Source organism: Syngnathus leptorhynchus, chromosome 4 (genome assembly GCF_054491065.1).
Source record: "Syngnathus leptorhynchus isolate UIUO chromosome 4, UIUO_Slep, whole genome shotgun sequence".
Lineage (NCBI taxonomy): Eukaryota > Metazoa > Chordata > Actinopteri > Syngnathiformes > Syngnathidae > Syngnathus > Syngnathus leptorhynchus.
This window is the reverse complement of record NC_141198.1, coordinates 2031594-2050362: the sequence shown is the minus strand read 5'-3', so window position 1 is coordinate 2050362 and position 18769 is coordinate 2031594. Positions and strand designations below refer to the sequence as shown.

General features: G+C 45.4%; 1 protein-coding gene and 1 pseudogene across 2 annotated transcripts in view; both read left to right on the top strand.

Annotated features, from left to right (window-relative positions):
- Nucleotides 1-3315, top strand: part of fxn (frataxin) — a 45121-nt gene extending 41806 nt beyond the window's left edge. For both annotated transcript variants that reach the window (XM_085909034.1, XM_085909035.1), the window contains one exon: nt 3103-3315. In XM_085909034.1, the coding sequence (XP_085765160.1) occupies nt 3103-3241 (139 nt within the window). In that variant the 3' untranslated portion in view covers nt 3242-3315. The remainder of the gene's footprint in view (nt 1-3102) is intronic.
- A 151-nt stretch (nt 3316-3466) lies between these two features.
- Nucleotides 3467-18460, top strand: LOC147057626 (uncharacterized; annotated as a pseudogene).
- The last annotated feature ends 309 nt before the right edge of the window (nt 18461-18769 follow it).

Here is an 18769-nt window from a genome sequence, read left to right as displayed (position 1 = left end):
CATTGATGAGGCAGCCGACCGGAGCTGTGGCCGTAAGGTGGTTGGTGCCTGTCGTGGCGGCAATCCCCGAACCAGCTGGTAAACACCGGCGGTAAGGGATGCGTCAAACTGAAGAAGGAGTCCTATTGGGCCGTTTTGGCCTGTGGGACTCTGGAGGCAGCTGACAGGTACCGGATGGCCAAGCGGGACGCGGCTTCGACGGTTACTGAGGCAAAAACCCGGGCGTGGGAGGAGTTTGGCGAGGCCATGGAGAATGACTTCTGGACGGTTTTGAGGAGATTCTGGTCCACCATCCGGCGTCTTAGGAGGGAGAAGCAGTGCACTGTGAAGACTGTTATAGTGGAGATGGTGGGCTGCTGACCTCGACTCGAGACGTCGTGAGTCGGTGGGGAGAATACTTCGAGGACCTCCTCAATTCCACCGACACACCTATTGTGGAAACAATGCCTGGAGACTCTGAGGTGGCCTCTCCAATCTCTGGGGTCAAAGTCACTGAGGTAGTTAAAAAAAAAACTCCTCGGGGGCAAGGCCCCAGGGGTGGATGAGATCCGCCCGGAGTTTTTAAAGGTTCTGGATGTTGTGGGGCTGTCCTGGTTGACACGCCTCTGCAACATCGCGTGGACATCGGGGATGGCACATCTGGATTGGAAGACTGGGGTGGTGGTTCCCTTCTTTAAGAAGGGGGGCCGGAGGGTGTGTTCCAACTACAGAGGAATCACAGTCCTCAGCCTCCCTGGTAAGGTCTATTCAGGGGTGCTGGAGAGGAGGGTTCGTCGGGCGATCGAACCTCAGATTCAGGAGGTGTGGCTTGCGTCCTGGCCGTGGAACAGTGGACCAGCTCTACAGCCTCGGCAGGATCCTCGAGGGGGCATGGGAGTTCGCTCAACCAGTCCACATGTGTTTTGTGGACTTGGAGAAGACGTTCAACCGTGTCAGTTCAGTGGAGGGTGCTTCGGGAGTAAGGGGTGCCGAGCCAACTGATAAGGGCGGTTCGGTCCCTGTATCACCAATGTCAGAGTTTGGTCCGCATTTCTGGCAATAAGTCGCATTCATTAGCAGTGAGGGTTGGACTCCGTCAAGGCTGCCCTTTGCCGCCGATTCTATTCGTAACTTTTATCAACAGAATTTCTAGGCGCAGCGAGGCGTTGAGGTTGTCTGGTTTGGGGACATCAGCATTGCGTCTCTGCTTTTTACAGACGACGTGATGCTGTTGGCCTCTTCACGCCGTGATCTCCAGGTCTCACTGGAGCGGTTCGCAGCCGAGTGTGAAGCGGTCGGGATGAGGGTCAGCACCTTCAAATCCGAGTCCATGGTCCTCGATCGGAAAAGGGTTGAGTGCCCTCTCCGGATCGGGGATGAGATCCTGCCCCAAGTGGAGAAGTTGAAGTATCTTGGGGTCTTGCTCAAGAGTGAGGGCAGGATGGAGCGCGAGATCGACAGGCGGATTGGTGCGGCGTCGGCAGTAATGCGGACTCTGTACCGGTCTGTCGTGGTGAAGAGAGAGCTGAGCCAAAAGGCAAAGCTCTCATTTTACTGGTCAATCTCTGCTCCTACCCTCACCTATGGTCACAAGCTATGGGTCGTGACCGAAAGAACGAGATCCAGGATACAAGCGGCTGAAATGAGTTTCCTCCGCAGGGTGTCCGGGCTCTCCCTTAGAGATAGGGTGAGAAGCTCGGTCATCCGGGAGAGACTCGGGAGTAGAGCTGCTGCTCCTCCACGTTGAGAGGAGCCAGATGAGGTGGCTCGGGCATCTCATCAGGATGCCTCCTGGACGCCTCCCTGGGGAGCTGTTCCGGGCATGTCCCACCAGTAAGAGACCCCGGGGTCGACCCAGGACACGCTGGAGAGACTACGTCTCTCGGCTGGCCTGGGAACGCCTTGGGATCCCCCGGGATGAGCTGGAGGAAGTGGCTGGGGAGAGGGAGGTCTGGGAGTCCCTCCTAAAGCTGCTGCCCCCGCGACCCGACCCCGGATAAGCGGAAGAAGATGAAGGTGAAGAAGCTTTTTCAAAATTTTATAACAAAAAATAAAATATCACCTCATTCTTGACCTTCTAACTTTGCTTTGGGAAGAGGTAAACTGTTCTAATTTTCTACACTTGCTTAAAATACTTCCAAGAAGTCAGGCTAATAAATTATTGTATGCTTCCACGTACTCCTTGCAATGTGATCACTACTTGTCATTACCTTTTGGTGCTGTGTAAGTGGTTATCTCCTCGTGCAGAATGCCAGTGAGAAAAAGAAAATAGAAACAACCTAGCTTCTAAAGATGGAAATTGACAGGCAAAAGTGTGTTCTTCAGGTTTTTTTTAAAACAAACCGGTACTCTGCCGCATGGCAACGGCTTCCCCCTTTCACTCCATGCATGCGCGCTCTTGCAGCAGGGTATACCGATTTACACAGGGGTACCTACTTTGGCACAACACCAGCCAAACCTGAGCTCGGCGATACGCATGCATTCGCCATGTTGTTTTATGATTTTGAGTTTCATATAGATAGTTTTATGAGACATACTCTACACTACTTGATTTTACACTGGTAACGCACCAAGACAGAGAATGGCAGAGCAAAGAAGACAAGGTGGGGCTGGTGCGTCTGTTCCGAAGTCAAAATTTGGTTCATAAGTAGATGCAACAAAAACCGTCAGGCTTCAGTTCGTATCTCGCAAAATTTGTAAGTATAGACGTTCATATGTAGAGGTATCACTGTATCTGATTAATAAAACTATGAAAATAAAATTGCAATAAAACAGCAAATAATGTTCACTATTTCTGTGTTCATTTTTTCACCTTTTAACAAACAAAACTCCAAGTGTATATCGAACCGAAGCAAGAACCGTGACCACAAAATTGAGTATCCAACCAAACTCTGGGTTTAATGAACTGGTTTTCTATACAAATTTATACAAAAGCGCTCACAATCGATGCATTATTGATAACTGACACATTCACTCTCTCGTGATAAGCTAGTAAGTAGAAGTGGCACCAGACATGAAAATGGACAAGAAATTGAAGAACACATGGTGGTCTCTTAATTCTTTCAGTGGTTGTAAAAGACTATTTCATTTGCAAGCCTTACTACGTTCTTTTTGTATTTTCAGTGGACCAAAACGCTACAATTGGACAGGAAGTGGTTGGGTCTATACTCATGATGGCATCTGCATGCACCAACTCCTGTCTGAAGAGTTTTCTGCCATCTTCAAAAAGAACATGGACCTCTTTGGCCTGCCCAAGTCCTGATACGTCAAGTCTTATTCTGTCCTGCTATGACTTCTATGGATAACATAATTAATATAAACCTTTATTTGAGCATCTTTTTATTATTGCAGTCATTCGTAAATGTCGTCTTAATATGCTGTTATTGAGATGCCACTAAGTAAGCTTCCAAGTACAGTATTCCCTCACTAATTCGCGGTTCACCTATCGCGGCCTCGCTCTATAACTTTTTTTTTTTTTTTTTTTTTTTTTTTTTTTTTAAACAAATTCGGTGCATTGCAGATTTTTTTTTTCATATTTCATTTTTTAAGTCTGCCACGCGCACACACGCAAACGCGCGCACACACGCAAACGCACACACGCATTCTTGTACATTGACCGGGTAAAAGGGCCTACAAAGCGGACCACCCTTTCTGCTTGCCAAAGCAACAAATGAAAAGCATTTCTGGACTCAGGGTGGTGCCCTTGTCCAATACACCCCTTTAGATTACACAAAACACTAAGATTTAAGACAAAGTTTTTAACCGGAGGAATGAGGACCGGAAAGTAGACCTTTTTTTAATGATTTAAAGTGGATTACCTTGAATGTTAAATGTTTTTTTTATTCTGGATTTTTTGGGGAGAAATATTACCGAGTAAAATATGTTCTCAAAACCATCACAAGGCAGTTTTATTCATTAAAAATATTCAATAAAAAAAAAAATTGGTTAGTTTCGTCAGGATGTGTTCTTTTATAGGCAGTTTAGCTGTCATAAGATAAAGCATAGAATATTAGTTGAATTTTACAGCAACAAAAAAGTCTAATATTTCAATTTGTAAACCAACAATTTGTATTTAGTGTCAACTTGTGACGCTGGTGCTTGTTTTTCAGAAAGCCATTCCTGTTCTTGTGTGGAATAAAACATGGCAGACTCAATCCACAATGAACAGTGATAGGTCAAACTGATAAATGCTTGATTATTTTTCTATTATTATTCATTATTGCCAACCACACGCTCATTCAAAGTGCATTAGATAATATATTGCACCTCTTTAGAACGCAGCAGTTTATTAAAGAACATCAGCAAGAGCAATACAAAATCAAATATTTGAGACAGCTTCCTGAAAGACAAGTTGTCAGTTTCTACTCAACACCAGTCACTACCTCTGAAAAAAATAATTTTAATTGTAAAATTTACTTGAAATTTCTAACTTAAAATTTGTAATTATTTTGTTCCAATGAGTGAAATCAAAGGACAAATCATTCTGCTAGGTGACTTAAATATCCACATGGACAACTCCAACACCACTCTCACAAAGGATTTTACCTTCTGCCTGGACAATTTTGGACTTCAACAACACATTAATTTCCCCACCCACACCCATATTTTAGATCTAGTCTGCTGCTCCGGTGTCACTCCTCTTAACTGCTCTCCTGTTGATCTGGGAACAGGCTTCTCTGATCATTTGTTAGTTTCTTTTAATCTCAGTCTCACACTGTCCAAAATCAAACAGTCACGTATCATATCCTTCCGCAATATCAAAAATATCAATTTAGCAGATTTCACCACAGCCATTGGCAGTCTCCCCACCATCATCCCCCATATACTCCGGATCAGCTTGTTTCTGCTTACAACACTGGACTACAAACTCTGCTAAACTCATTTGCCCCCCTCAAAAACGGAACTGTTTCTTTCCCCCACTCTGCTCCCTGGTTCTCCCCTCATCTACGTCAACTGAAACCCAAAGGACGACAGCTGGAGCGGCTTTCTCGCAAAATTGGACTCCCGATTCATAAACTGTCGTACCATACTCACATAATGCAATATAAGGGTGCAAATTCCTCCGCAAAATCACACTAATTTGCGGAGAAAATAGCAGCTGGTGCGGGGAACACCAGAGTCCTGTTTTCCATAATTAATAATTCAACCTGCCCTCGTGACTCCCTCCCCCCACACTTCTACTCTACCGGTCACTGTAACACTCTGATGTCCTTCTTTGACAATAAAATAGCCACTATCCACCAACAACTGACCTCTAACATGTCTAGCTATTCATCTTCTTTCCTTCCTCATCCCACCCCCACCTCTTTTTCCTGCTTCCAACATCCCTCTCCTGCTTATCTATCTAAACTCATTCGAAATTTAAAGCCATCTACATGTCAACTTGACCCTCTGCCTTCTCCCCTGGTATCAGCCTCCCTCCCCTCTCTGCTCCCCTTGATTACTGCCATTATCAATTCTTCCCTCACCTCTGGTTCTGTCCCTCTATCTCTCAAATCTGCTACAGTTACTCCAACTCTTAAAAAACATGGCTTAGACCCCAATATCCTCAGTAACTTCCGTCCCATCTCCAACCTGCCATTTCGTTCCAAAATTCTTTAAAAAGTTGTTGCATCTCAGATCCACACCGACCTCACTAATAATAATCTATACGAACAGTTCCAGTCCGGTTTTCTCCCTCGACACAGTACAGAAGCAGTCCTTATTAAAATCACTAATGATCTCCTGATTGCAGCCGATTCTGGTCTCATATCCATACTCATTTTTCTTGATTTAAGTCAGCCATGTCCAAAGTGCGGCCCGCGGGCCAAATGCGGCCCGCGGTCAAATTTCATCAGGCCCGCAGCCTCTGTGATAAAATCTTTAGTATGTGGCCCGCCGCCATTGTTGACCAGCGCTTTAATACACACGTACCAAAGCTATTTTATATTTATGCCGCAGAAATGTAATCTCGCGCGACCCGGCATGATTTCACAGCGAGAACATGACTCCAGCTGTCCCGCTATGCGGAGCATGCGCAAGTCAAATGCGGAAATAAACCTGTTATAAAAAGGGTACGCGCGAACCGCCTGCGTGAACCCTGTGTGACCCTTTCCGGCCAATTTTTAAAATGGCGACTGAAAATAAAAAACGCAAAGTTGACTGGGAGAGCCGGCACTTCCAGGACAAGTGGAAATTGGACTATTTTTTCACTAAATTACGGAACAACTGTGTCTGCCTAATTTGCCAAGAGACTGTCTGTTTTTAAAGAATACAATATCAAGAGACACTACCAGTCAAAACATGCCGACATGTACGACAAGCTAACGGGGAACGAACGCAGCGAAAAATCGAAGCAACTGGAAGCTGGTTTAACTTCACAGCAGCGATTTTTCACAAGAGCCCGAGAGTCAAATGAAAATGCCACAAAGGTGAGTTACGAGGTGGCAACGCTGATTGCTAAGCACTGCAAACCTTTTACTGATGGAGAATTTATCAAAGACTGTGTGATGACAATGGTGGAGAAAATCTGCCCTGAGAAGAAGCAAGTGTTTGCCAATGTTTGCCTGGCTCGTAACACTGTGGCACGGAGAATTGAAGTTGTTTCAGCAGACATTAAGAGACAGTTGGTGGCCAGAGGAGAGGAGTTTGACTTTTTTTCCTTAGCTTGCGACAAAAGCACGGACGCATCTGACACTGCTCAGTTACTTATTTTTTTGGAGAGGAGTGGACAGTGAAATGAATGTGACTGAAGAGCTACTTGACTTCCAGAGCCTTAAAGACCAAACAAAAGGAACAGATTTATTCGTTTCTGTTTGCTTGGCCTTAGATGACATGAAACTCCCGTGGAATACAGTTTCTGGGATTATTACGGACGGCGCACCTGCCATGGCTGGCGACCGGACAGGATTATCAACCCATATCTGTAACAAAGTCATCGAAGAAGGAGGTCAAGCAGTAAAACTTCATTGTATTATTCACCAGCAAGTTTTATGTGCCAAACATCTCAAATATGATCATGTTATGAAACCGGTTGTAAAGGCTATCAATTATATTCGCTTCAAAGCCCTGTGCCACCGTCAGTTTCAACATTTTCTAACTAACATCCAGGCTGAATATGAACACTGGATGTCTAATAAACTACTTTAAGCTCAAACTCTTATGTTCCTTTATTCCCTCTCATGACCTCAGACGACTGAGGTCATCACTCGAATACCTTGTTTTATTGTTAAACACGAGCTAAAAATCAATAGCCATAAGGTAAAAATCAGTAAACAATTAAAAATTAGTAGAAAATTAAAAATCAGTAAAAAAATTTCATTCTAGTAGAAAATCAGTAGAAAATTTCATTCCCTCCTCATGGCCTCAGGTCCCTGAGGCCACCTTCACATACTCACATCCCGAACTCCCTGAGGGCCACAGCTGTCTCCGCCTCCTGGGGGTCCTTCTGAGGGATCATCATTTACTGGCCACCCGGAGGTAGTGGCCCCAACATGCGTTCAATTGTCTTAACAGTTAATGATCTGATACATGGAATACAGCAACATCCGCATAACACCATATCTAAACCCATTCTATTTTGGAAATCCATAAGAGACGTGGCTGCTAATTGCTCATGCACTGCCTGGAGTGCCGAGGTGGTGAAATTCGCCAATCGTTGGACATTGTAGTGGACATAATTAATCCGGTCCACATTTTTGTTTACTGTAAAAAACAGGAAAATACTCTCCCATCCTGCCGCCACTTGATCCACCAAATTGTATTCATCAGGGACTCCTCTCGGAACTCCAATTGCATCTATGTACGTGGGGTCTCCTGCATTCAACCATTCTTGCATGTCCCTTTTCTTCCTGGTGGTGCTAAATCCAATACTTCCCTTACCTGTTCAATTTGCTTCCTCCACACCCCTCTCTGGTACTTTTCCAATTTGTCCTGTAACGTTTGGTTTGTCTCTGTCCAATTAAACAACGTGACTTACGTTTGCCAATTTCCGCTGTCACATCTCTGTCTCAAACCTCCCTGTTCCTCTCGTGAGAGCTCTTCTGTTGTGTTCACCTCAGCTTCATAAACTACTTTTCCTTCGCATCAATATCGTTTATAGGTGGGTGAAATTTGAATCTGGGACGTTTTCTGCTGGATGGTCTCATCAATTGTCATCAATGTCCACACAAAAAGACAACTTAATAAAAATAGCACTACTAAAATTAATTCAGAAAAATCCGAAAAACCTTTCGAGACCTCCCCATTACTTTTCCGTATTGCTGCTCCTTCTCCTTCTGCCCCCCCCCCCCCCCCCTCTTGGCCGGGTCCGGGACACGGCCACACAGGAATACCTTCATCCTGACGGAACAAACTCTGGGGCCGGACGTAGGTGTGAGTAGTGATACCACCGGCGTCCTTTGAAGTCGAGCTGAGCCGCGTGAGACGTCCTGGCCAAGACACGAAAGGGGCCCTTCCACCGGAGGTCCGTCCACTTTCTGGAGATGACTTGTGCGTCCGGTGTGAGCTGTTTCTCCACCGACACGCCTTCCTCCGCCACAGTCGCAGCGGATTTCTCTCCACTCTGTGCAGAAACACTGGACACCAAAGCAGACAAATAGGACCAGTATGCTGTATGAGACAAATTTGGTACCGTAACATCCTCCGGTGGGACGAGCGTCGTTGCTGGTCCCGGCATTAGACGACCTGTCATCAATTCAAACGGTGCAAATCCAGTGTGCCTGTTAACAGATTGCCGCACAGACAAGGCAAGCGGAATCGCTTGGAGCCAATTCATTTTCATTTGAGCAATAATTTTGGCCAGTTTTTCCTTCAACGTCCGGTTCATTCGTTCAACTTTGCCTTGGCTCTGAGGATGGTAGACACAGCCAAATCAAAGCTTCAAACCCAAAATTGATTCCACCTTGGCCAAGGCTTTGTTGTTAAAGTGTGTACCATTGTCAGAGCGGATCAGGGCCGGAAAACCATGTGTGGGGATGCAATGGGTGATCAAAGCCTTGATCACAGCAGCAGAATCTTCTTTCGAGCACGGATATGCCTCAGGCCAGCCTGAGTAAGCGTCAACCAACACAAGCAAAAAGCGTTTCCCATTCACTCTTGTATACATGTCGGTGAAATCAATGATCACCTCTGCTCCCGGCCACGGGGTCGGCTGAAACAGGCCGGGCTTAGGCTTCAACGTAGGATGCAAACAGGAGTCTGGGTGTTCCCCGTCCAGATTACTGGACCGCGGGACACCAACATCATCTCCAGCAATCCTGTCTGCCATGGGTTGTTTAATTTGGTATGCATTCTGAGACTCAAACCAGTACAAATTAGGAATGTGAGTTTTCCGCCAATCGGTCTGTTGCAACAACTGCTTGACCATTGAGCCTAATTGTCTGGCCTCGTGTCCTGGGGCAATAGCCAGCGAAATGTGTGGCACCCCTTTCTCTGTCATTTTGAACCACTGCATTTGTTCGTATGTCAGTTCAGTTGCCGCTGCAACTCCCTCTTTACCAATCAAAATACGTGATGAAGTTAAATCCCACATGTGCCCTTCAATTTCTTCAAACAAATCCCGATATACATCATCACTTTTTTGGTCATAATATAGAGTGCAACGCAAAGGATCAACAGGTGGGTGGTATGGCGCCAGTGAGCAGATCCAAGGTTTCCACAGTAGGTAGGTCGAGAACACACCACCACCAGCAGGGGTCTCTGGCTCCAGCCTGGCCCAGTAGATGGTTGCAGTTTCTGCTTCTGTTGGTAGGGGCGCCATCAGCCACTGACCATGTTGTTGTATTTGTTGTGAGCACTGGATGCTGACGCCATCTGGAAATTGAAGAATCACTCCCTTTGGCCCACACAGAATTCTGGCTTCAACGGCTGATAACAAGTCCTCCCCATCAAATTGATCGGAGTGTCTGTGGAATGGATGTATTTGTGCCACAGTGTACACCCCGTCCGGGTGATCACAGTTTCAAGTGGTTTGGTAAAAGGCAGAGTTCGTGGTTTTCCCGAGAAGCCGACTAAAGTTGTTGTTTTCTTTGACAGTGAGGATACAGGAAGGGCAGTGTTTATGGATGAATAAGTTGCTCCTGTGTCCAGCAGCATCTGCACAGGTTTTCCCTCCACTGTCGCATGAAGCATTGGCTCCGCCGGGCCACTGCTTCTCTGGCTCCCCGGGCAGCCCAGACGGAGCTGTTTCTGCTTGTTGCATCGGCGCCTCGGGTTGATGTGGCGGGCCTCCGGCTGGGCGGGCGGCTCCGTGCGGTCGATACTGCCGGCATTCTCTTACCCAGTGATCGGTTTCGCCACAAATGAAGCATGCGTTGGGCGAATGGGGTTTGTATGTTGCCCTCCCCGGGTAAGCAGGTGCATTCCCTCCCCGGCCTCTGTATCCTCCCCGGAACTGGCCCCTTCCGCGACCCACCACCTGAGGAGCCTGTGACATTTGCATTTCCTTTTTCTGTGATTTAGACTGTTTAGCTTCACCATGCATTTTTGCCAACTGTAATTTTAACAACTGTTTGGATAATGCGTCTGTCTCGTTATCAACTTTAGCTTGTGACTCAGTGAACATTCTCCAGTGATGCAAAAGATGACGTCTAAATCGTTCCTCGGCATAAACCAGAATGTCAGGGTCTGACATTAGCTGCTTCTTCACATCTGGCGGAAGTCCATCCACCAGCGCCGTCCGGAAGAGCATCTCTGCCTCGTGCGTGAGAGGCGGATGGCGACCTGTGGTTTCAATCCAACTCTCCACACGTTACATAATGTTGGGCAGGTGACATTTTCACATCATAAGGAAACATAGTGGGAGCGAGGTCAGTGGGTTGTGGGAAAGTCAACTTAATGTTTTCAAACAGGGGCGCTGCTACTTGTGGCAAGGGCACCTCCCTCCCCAGTCTCGCTGTGCCTGCTGCTTCGTCAATCGCCTGCAATTGCACTAGGGAGCATGCTCCCGCCAACATCTGGCGCATGTCACCAAGTGTGCAGGTCTGCCCACTCATCAGAGCCAAAAATTTGTTCAGCCACACCTTGCCACGTCTGCTTTTCTCACATTAACAACACTTTCTACGGGCAGTTTCTTCTGAGTGGCAAACAAAGCTGTTGCAGCTGTTGCCATATTGTGCAAAGAGCGTCGCTCTTCCTCTCTCTCCCTAATGTGCTTCTCGAGCACCTTGCGCTCACGCCAGCCGGCCCCTTTCTGCTCGTCTTCTAAGGAGAGCTTTCTTTTCAGCACCTGACCCTCTTTTTGCTGCAATTGCCGTGAGAGACGTTCCATGTCCCAAGTTGTTGAAAAACCCTGAAACAATTTGTCAGCTTCCAATTTCGTGAAGACTTTTCGGTGTCTCACACGCTCCTTTGCCACTTTCTTTCTGTCAATGCCACTCACAATTTGCGCTACCACATTGCATACATTCTTTCAATCTCACTCCATTCATTCCTCTCAGCGCACACACACCTCTCATTATTCGCAGCCTGTTCAATCAACTGTATGGTCGCTGGCGTCATCCGTGAACCGTCATCTTGCACATCTAAAACCATTCTGCCCCCCAAAGTGACTACGGGGGCCACCACTGGCGCCGTCGGATACGGTGGCGTCTCAAACACATACTGTCCCGAGCTCGGCAACTGTGGATAAATGCCTCTTTTCATGTCTTTTCTTCCACCTTTTCAATCACTTCATCCTCTTTCTTCACTTCATCCTCACTCTTTTCCTCTTTTATTGCTGCCAGCGCAGTAGCAATAGTTGCCAATTGGTGAATGCCTCGTCTATCTTTCTCCACTTCCTTCACTTCCTTCTTAAGTTTATTACGCTGTCGCCATCCGACTTGGCTCTGTTCCTCCTTCATATCTCGAATATTTGCCAACATTCTGCTTTCCTTTTTCTGTAACTGCCGCGCTAATTTCGACATGTCCCATGTTCCAGGTTCTCCGCAAAACAATTCATCCTTCTTTAATTTCAGAAACAACTTCTGACACCGTTCTTTTTCCTTCTTAATTTTCTTACTTTCTATTCCACTAATCAACTGTGATTCCAGCTTAGCGTAATGACCCTTAATCTCCGACCAGACTTCAGTCCGTTTGTCTGAAGTGCCACAGAGGGACCCTTAATTTGAAGGGACCCGAGACCACTATCACACTTCCTCTTATTCGCCATCTTGAAATCCACTCGTGCGTCTCCCAACCACTTTTTACGCAGAACAATTTTAGTTGTCACACTCACACCGCTTCCACACTGATACGTAAATCCCAGATTTTAAACCGTATCGTAACCACGAATAGTTCCAAACTATTCTAGTAGGTAAATCCCAGATTTTATACCCTACTAACGTCCACACTATTACCCTTTTATGCCAGTCCGCTCCTCCTTCCTCTTATAATTTAGCGTTGCCAATGTGCAGAATTTGAAAAGGAATCTGCTTACCTTGTTTCACTGTGGGCCCAAGAGGAAAGACGGTCGGACGTGTGGCTCCTTTATCAGGTCGTCACCTGGTGTGGACGTGGGTCCCAGACCCGAGTCCCAGACTCTTGTGGTTTTTATCGAAGTCCCGGACTTCTTTTACCTCTCTTGCATCACGTCGAGGTCACCATAAATTGTTGGAATTTATTTCTAATTTAACATAAACTCAAGTTAGTAATCTGACTCCAATTTGTGACCTTACCCAACTGCCACTCATCCAACAATATGCGCGCTCGTTCTGCAATAGAAAGGTATCAGGAAGCCGGCATTTTCACACACGAGTGGATTTATTCCTAACACACAGATCTAATACAAGCACCTGGGTCTCGGGTCCCTCTCAATACAGCTCTGTACGCCTCTGTTGCCACCAGCAGACGTACTCTCCATCCGAGTTGCCCAGCCATGAGTTATACAACACAATATGCAAATGGCACAGCAACAAAGGCATTCTGGCATTATTCTATTGGCTATGTGTATACTGCAGTTAACTTTTAACTTGCTCTCATTGGTCTTTCTTCTCCTGCAGAATCACTTGCTGGCTCCTCCTGGTTGTAGTATCCTTACAGTTGTTGTGTTGTTGTTATCCACCAGCTGCCCCTGGGTTATCTCGTCCTCCTTGCTGCTTCTGGGTTATCTTGTCCTCATTGCTGCCTCTGTGTTATCTTGTTTGTTCTGGAACATTCCATTCTTGCACATCCTTGCACCACACATCTTGTTTTGTTCCCCCCGTCACACGCTCAGCACTTTACAGTTTCACACTCTCATACACAGGATGTCTAATGAACTACTTTAAGCTCAAACTCTTATGTTCCTTTACCACATTTCAGGCCCTGCAAGACTTTCTCCAGTTCAGCAACTTCAAAAGGCTCTGGAATTCTATCCTTTCTGAGCACTTGTTGGTGTTTCTTTAGCTCAGATAAAACTACTCTTCTGGTGGGTTTGTCTTGAGCTACTTTTGCAATAGACAGTAGGTGTGATGCAACTTGATTGGGTGTGACGGGTGCTCGGTTTTGGCTAGGGTTTTTTTGTGCAGCTCCTAGACGGCGGATGAGGCTCCAGCATTTCCTGCTAGAGTGTGTAAAGTTCAGGTCAGCTACTGTCTCCTCCAATTTGAGATGTCATAGACCCGGAAGCAATCTGAGGAGAGGACGCTTGCGCTGATTGTTCGCGCTTCTCCACCAGAATTAGTTTAGTTTTAGTGTTTTTAGTGTTTTATTTAATTCTCCACCAGAATTAGTTTAATTTTAGTGTTTTTAGTGTTTTATTTATTTATTTATTTATTTATTTATTTATTTATTTATTAGCCATTAGCCTAGCAAATGGCTAACACGCAAGTTCAGCATTCTCCAACCGGCACTATATTAATTTACCGAAATTTTCGGACTATAAGTCGCGTTTTTTTTCATAGTTTGGGTGGGGGGGCGACTTATACTCAGGAGCGACGTGTTATTTTTTCAAAAAAATTTACTTGATCATCAACACATTACTTACTAGTACAGTTGATCACCTCACATATTATTTTTAATCCACTGAAAAAACGAATAAAGCAATTCACACTTTAAAGCACAATATTCAAGTTCATGAAACAAATAAACAAACAAAAAAACAACTGAAAAAGAAATATAGTTATTTTCAAACTAAACTAAAGGAGGGTGATTTAAATTTCACCATTGCCCGTGACGCAACAACTGGGAGGGGAAAGCGCATTTTTTTTTGAGTTTTTAAAAAGCACAGGTCTGGTGAAGAGAATTTAATGTGGTGATGTAAAACAAAACAAAAACCCAGTTGGGGCAGCAATGCAATTTAGGATGCAAGCTCTGCTTGTGATGGACAGCATGCGAGCACACATCACGCCAGACATGCAAATCACGAGTCCGACGGCGCGCGTACGCGGCATTGTTTACACGATCAATGATCGATGGATTTTATGATTTGGGGTGACAGATGGTTTGGTAATATTGTTGCTATATGATAGTTATTTGAAATATACTTTATATATCGTTATATGGGTCTGTGGAATAATTAGACATGCAAATCACGAGTCCGACGGCGCGTGTACGCGGCATTGTTTACACGATTGATGATTGATGTATTTTATGATTTGGAGTGACACAGATGGTTTGATAAACGTGTTATTTATGTAATAATCATTTGAATAACTCTGAATGTTACGTTAGGCCCGTTCTCAGCCTTTCGTTTGTGTATGTCACGTTAGCATACCGTATCGTTTAGCCTGTTGCTGGTTCGTGTCTGTTTTTGGTGTTGGATTTTGACAAATACATTTGCCCCAAAAGTGCGACTTATACTCCAGAGCGACTTATATAGGTTTTTTTCACGTTATTGTGCATTTTATGGGTGGTGCGACTTGTACTCCGGAGCGACTAATAGTCCGAAAATTACGGTATGTCTTTCTTGGATCTGTGTAATTACTGCAGAGCGTGGGTCCCACTCTATGCGGAAATGGCTCAGCCGCTAATAGAAGTAGCTCATGGGCAGCCATTAGCACTCAAAGATAAGATCACGTGGACACCAGAGGCAGAAGAGGCATTCACAAAATTGAAAATGGCATCAGCCCAAACGACAAATTTAATCCTACCTGACTATAGCAAAAGGTTTATGCAAACAGTGGACTGTAAAGATGGATTTATGACATTGGTACTGACTCAACAACATGGCACAAAATGGCTACCAATAGCCTTTTATTCCAAAAGACTTGACCCTGTAGCTAGAGCTTTGCCACCATGTGTGCAAGCTATCTGTGCTGCTGCGATGGCAGTAGAAGCGTCAGCAGATGTTGTCTTGTTCCATCCCACAGACCTGTTTGTACCGCATGGTGTTGACGTGTTGTTGCTTCAAAGTAAAATGAACATGCTGTCTCCAGCCAGACTCTTGTCTTATACAGCTGTTTTACTTTCACAGCCACACATAACCATTAAACGCTGCACTGTTTTAAACCCAGCTACTCTACTAACTACACCAAATGATGGGATACCTCATAACTGTGTGGAGGAAACTGAACAACTGCAGCTTCCCAGAGCAGATCTATCAGACATACCACTCACCACAGGTGGAACGTGGTTTGTGGATGGGTCTTACTCAAAAACACCCCAGGGGAAAATGCAGACGGGTTATGCTGTGGTGGCAAACCCAGACACAGTAATAGAGGCAGCAACTCTTCCTTCACATTTCTCAGCCCAAGCAGCTGAAATCATTGCACTGACCAGAGCCTGTACTCTAGCAGACGGACGAGACCTAACTGTATACACAGACAGCCAGTATGCTTTTTCAACAGTTTTTTACTTTGCAAAACAATGGGAAAGACGTGGAATGATAACTTCAACAGGGAAACAAATTACACATGCACAACTTCTAATCCAGCTCTTCCAGGCAGTAATGTTGCCCACGAAGCTTGCAATTTGCAAATGTGAGGCACACACACGGAGGAAAGACTCTGTGTCACTGGGCAATGCTTTAGCAGATAGGACAGCAAAGGACGCTGCTATGGGCAAATATGGAACTTCAGACCTATTTCTGAGATTGCCGGGAGAAAAAGAGGAACTGATAAATACACAGATTTTGCATGACATGCAACATTCAGCCCCTAAACAGGAACAAAAAATGTGGATTACTAAAGGTGCGCAACTGACAGGCAAAGATATATACGTTGTAAATGATAAGCCTGTTCTTCCTGAATCCCTTTTTAAAGCGGCTGCAATTTCGACACACGGAAGTAATCATGTGTCGACAGGGGGGATGCAGGAGCTAATATCACAACACTTTACAAGGTATGGTTTCAATTTGTTCTCGAAAAAAATTTGTAGAGCATGTGAAGTATGTATAAAAAACAATCCACAAGGAAATGTAAGACCAAAAAGAGGGAAATTCCCAGAACCAACATATTCATTCCAAACGTTGCATATGGACTTCATAGAACTAAACAGGTGTGGTCTTTACAAATACTGTTTAGTCCTAATTGATGCCTTTTCAAGGTGGATAGAAATAATCCCAGCAAAAAATGCAGATGCTATAACAGTAGCAAAGGCTATCTGCAAGACCATCATTCCCAGTTATGGTATCCCAGAGACCATTTACAGTGACAATGGACCGCATTTTGTCAATTCAGTCATTAAGAAAATGGTTGAACATTTACAGATCACGTTAAAAAAATCATTGTTCATATCATCCACAGTGTGCTGGTCTTGTTGAACGAGCAAATGGAACAATTAAAAATAGATTAACCAAATGCATGGCAGAAACGGGAAGACCGTAGCCTAAATGTCTAGATTTAGTAAAACTCTATATGAGGATTACACCCTGTAGCAAAGGTCTCACCCCTTATGAGATCATTCATGGCAGAGCATACAGGCTTCCTCTGTTCTCACATGATTTAGACAAAGTCACAGAAGAGCTAACGCTAGCTGAATACATGATCAAAACAATGCAAGCGAAAGAAGTGTCAAATGCAAATTTACTCCCCTCCACTCCTTTATCTTCACAGGATGACTCAGCGAAACCAGCGAAACTGGGTCTTCATCAAAGTCTTCACCCCGGTGGGAGGGACTGTTCCAAGTCCTACTCACCACACCCACTGCCATTAAGATTGCAGAAAAACCCAGCTGGATACATCTCAGCCACTGTAAACTGCAGAGAGTGCTTGGCTCCTAGGCCCTGGTCAGGCCGAAGTCTGGCTACAAAGGGGGTGTCAATTATAGTTTGGCATCAGTCTCAAACCAGTGAAACACTCAGAACCCTGGCCATTTAGCTCCCTAGGGGTTCAGGTGTCTTTGTGGAACTGAACAGAAAATGGCACTCAGAGGAGTGCTTGTCTGTGCTGTGGCTGTAGCATGCTTGCAATTGACATGGAGTGTCCAGGATCCCAAAGGGGAAAGTGGAACTCCCGCTCGAATCAGGAGAATGACGACCGAACTGTTGACAAAGTACATAAAACTAAACCCAGATATACCACATCCAGACAACATGTGGTACCAGTACGTGTCAATGTTGGCCAAAACATACAATCAGACTGAATGTTATGTATGTTCCATAATGCCAGGATCCAGTCAACAGCCCATTCTACATGCCCGACCCATGCCAGAAAAGGATGGATGGTATATACAAGCAATATTAAGGGCTTTTGGGTTTAATCCCCTCGAGGGACTGAAACAGTCAGGAATTACTGAGACACAATTGGCCGCCCATCCTTGTTACAACATCTGTAGGCCATTCACGATAGTATCAAAGAGTTCTGTTGTCACACCCGCGTCAGTGATTTTGGAAGTGAGTAAGACCATCTCACATCCCCTGTGTTTCCAACGAAGACTTGGTGATGGAATAAGGGTGGGAAATACAAGACGCTGCATCTCCACCACAATCCTGGAACCTACCAGCGAGACCTCGATGAATACCACAGTAGCCACCAGACAAATCCTGGCAGGAGGCGAGAATCCCCACTCTATCATCAAAGGGGGAGGGTGGCTTTGTGGTCGCCGTGGCTACGCAGTCCTTCCAGGACAATGGGATGGCACATGTGCCCCCGTATATGTGTCAGATCACACTGTGTTCCTCAGTCTTCAGGAACACCATCAACGAAAGAGACGTGCAGCTGTTGCTCCCACCTTCCGTCCCTACGACAACGTCTGGGGCTCAGACGTACCAGATGAATACAAGCTTTGGAGCACAGGACAAAAGGTGGCACTCGCACTTTTCCCACAGGCGGGTGTCGCTAAGACTATGCTCCGAATAGAAACTCTGGACTACAGGTTGAAGACCTTTGCCAATTTTACTCTGCAAGCCCTTACAGGTTACCAGACGGAACTACAAGCTCTGAGACTAATGGCACTACAGTCCCGAATAGTTTTGGACCTGCTGACTGCAGAGAGAGGAGGCGTGTGTGAGATAATTGGTACTTCCTGTTGTACCTACATCCCAGGTGAAAATGACTCCCACATCGAGTATGCTCTGCAAGGTCTTCGAAACCTCCGTAAGGCTATGGCCCAGGATAGCACTCCGGACAGTGTTGTCCATCCCTTTTGGTGGCTGTTTGGCGGTGACTGGAAGCAACTTCTTTTGAAAGTTGCAGTTTTTTTAGGTGCCATATTGCTTTTTCTCTGTGTTTTTACATCATGCATCATGCCTTGTATTTGCCACATGGTGGCTAAAACGTTGACATCAGCATTTACTGTCCAGAATATAATGCTGGTCCAGTGTGAACAAGATGACTTTGACCGACTCGCGCAATTTGATGACTAAACCAGTTTGATGTTTTCTTTTTGTTGATCCTGCATGAAAAGCATTCTATTATGACGAACATAGCTAAAGCCGGATGGAGAACTGTAGTTCTGATGAACCCTAGAATGTGAC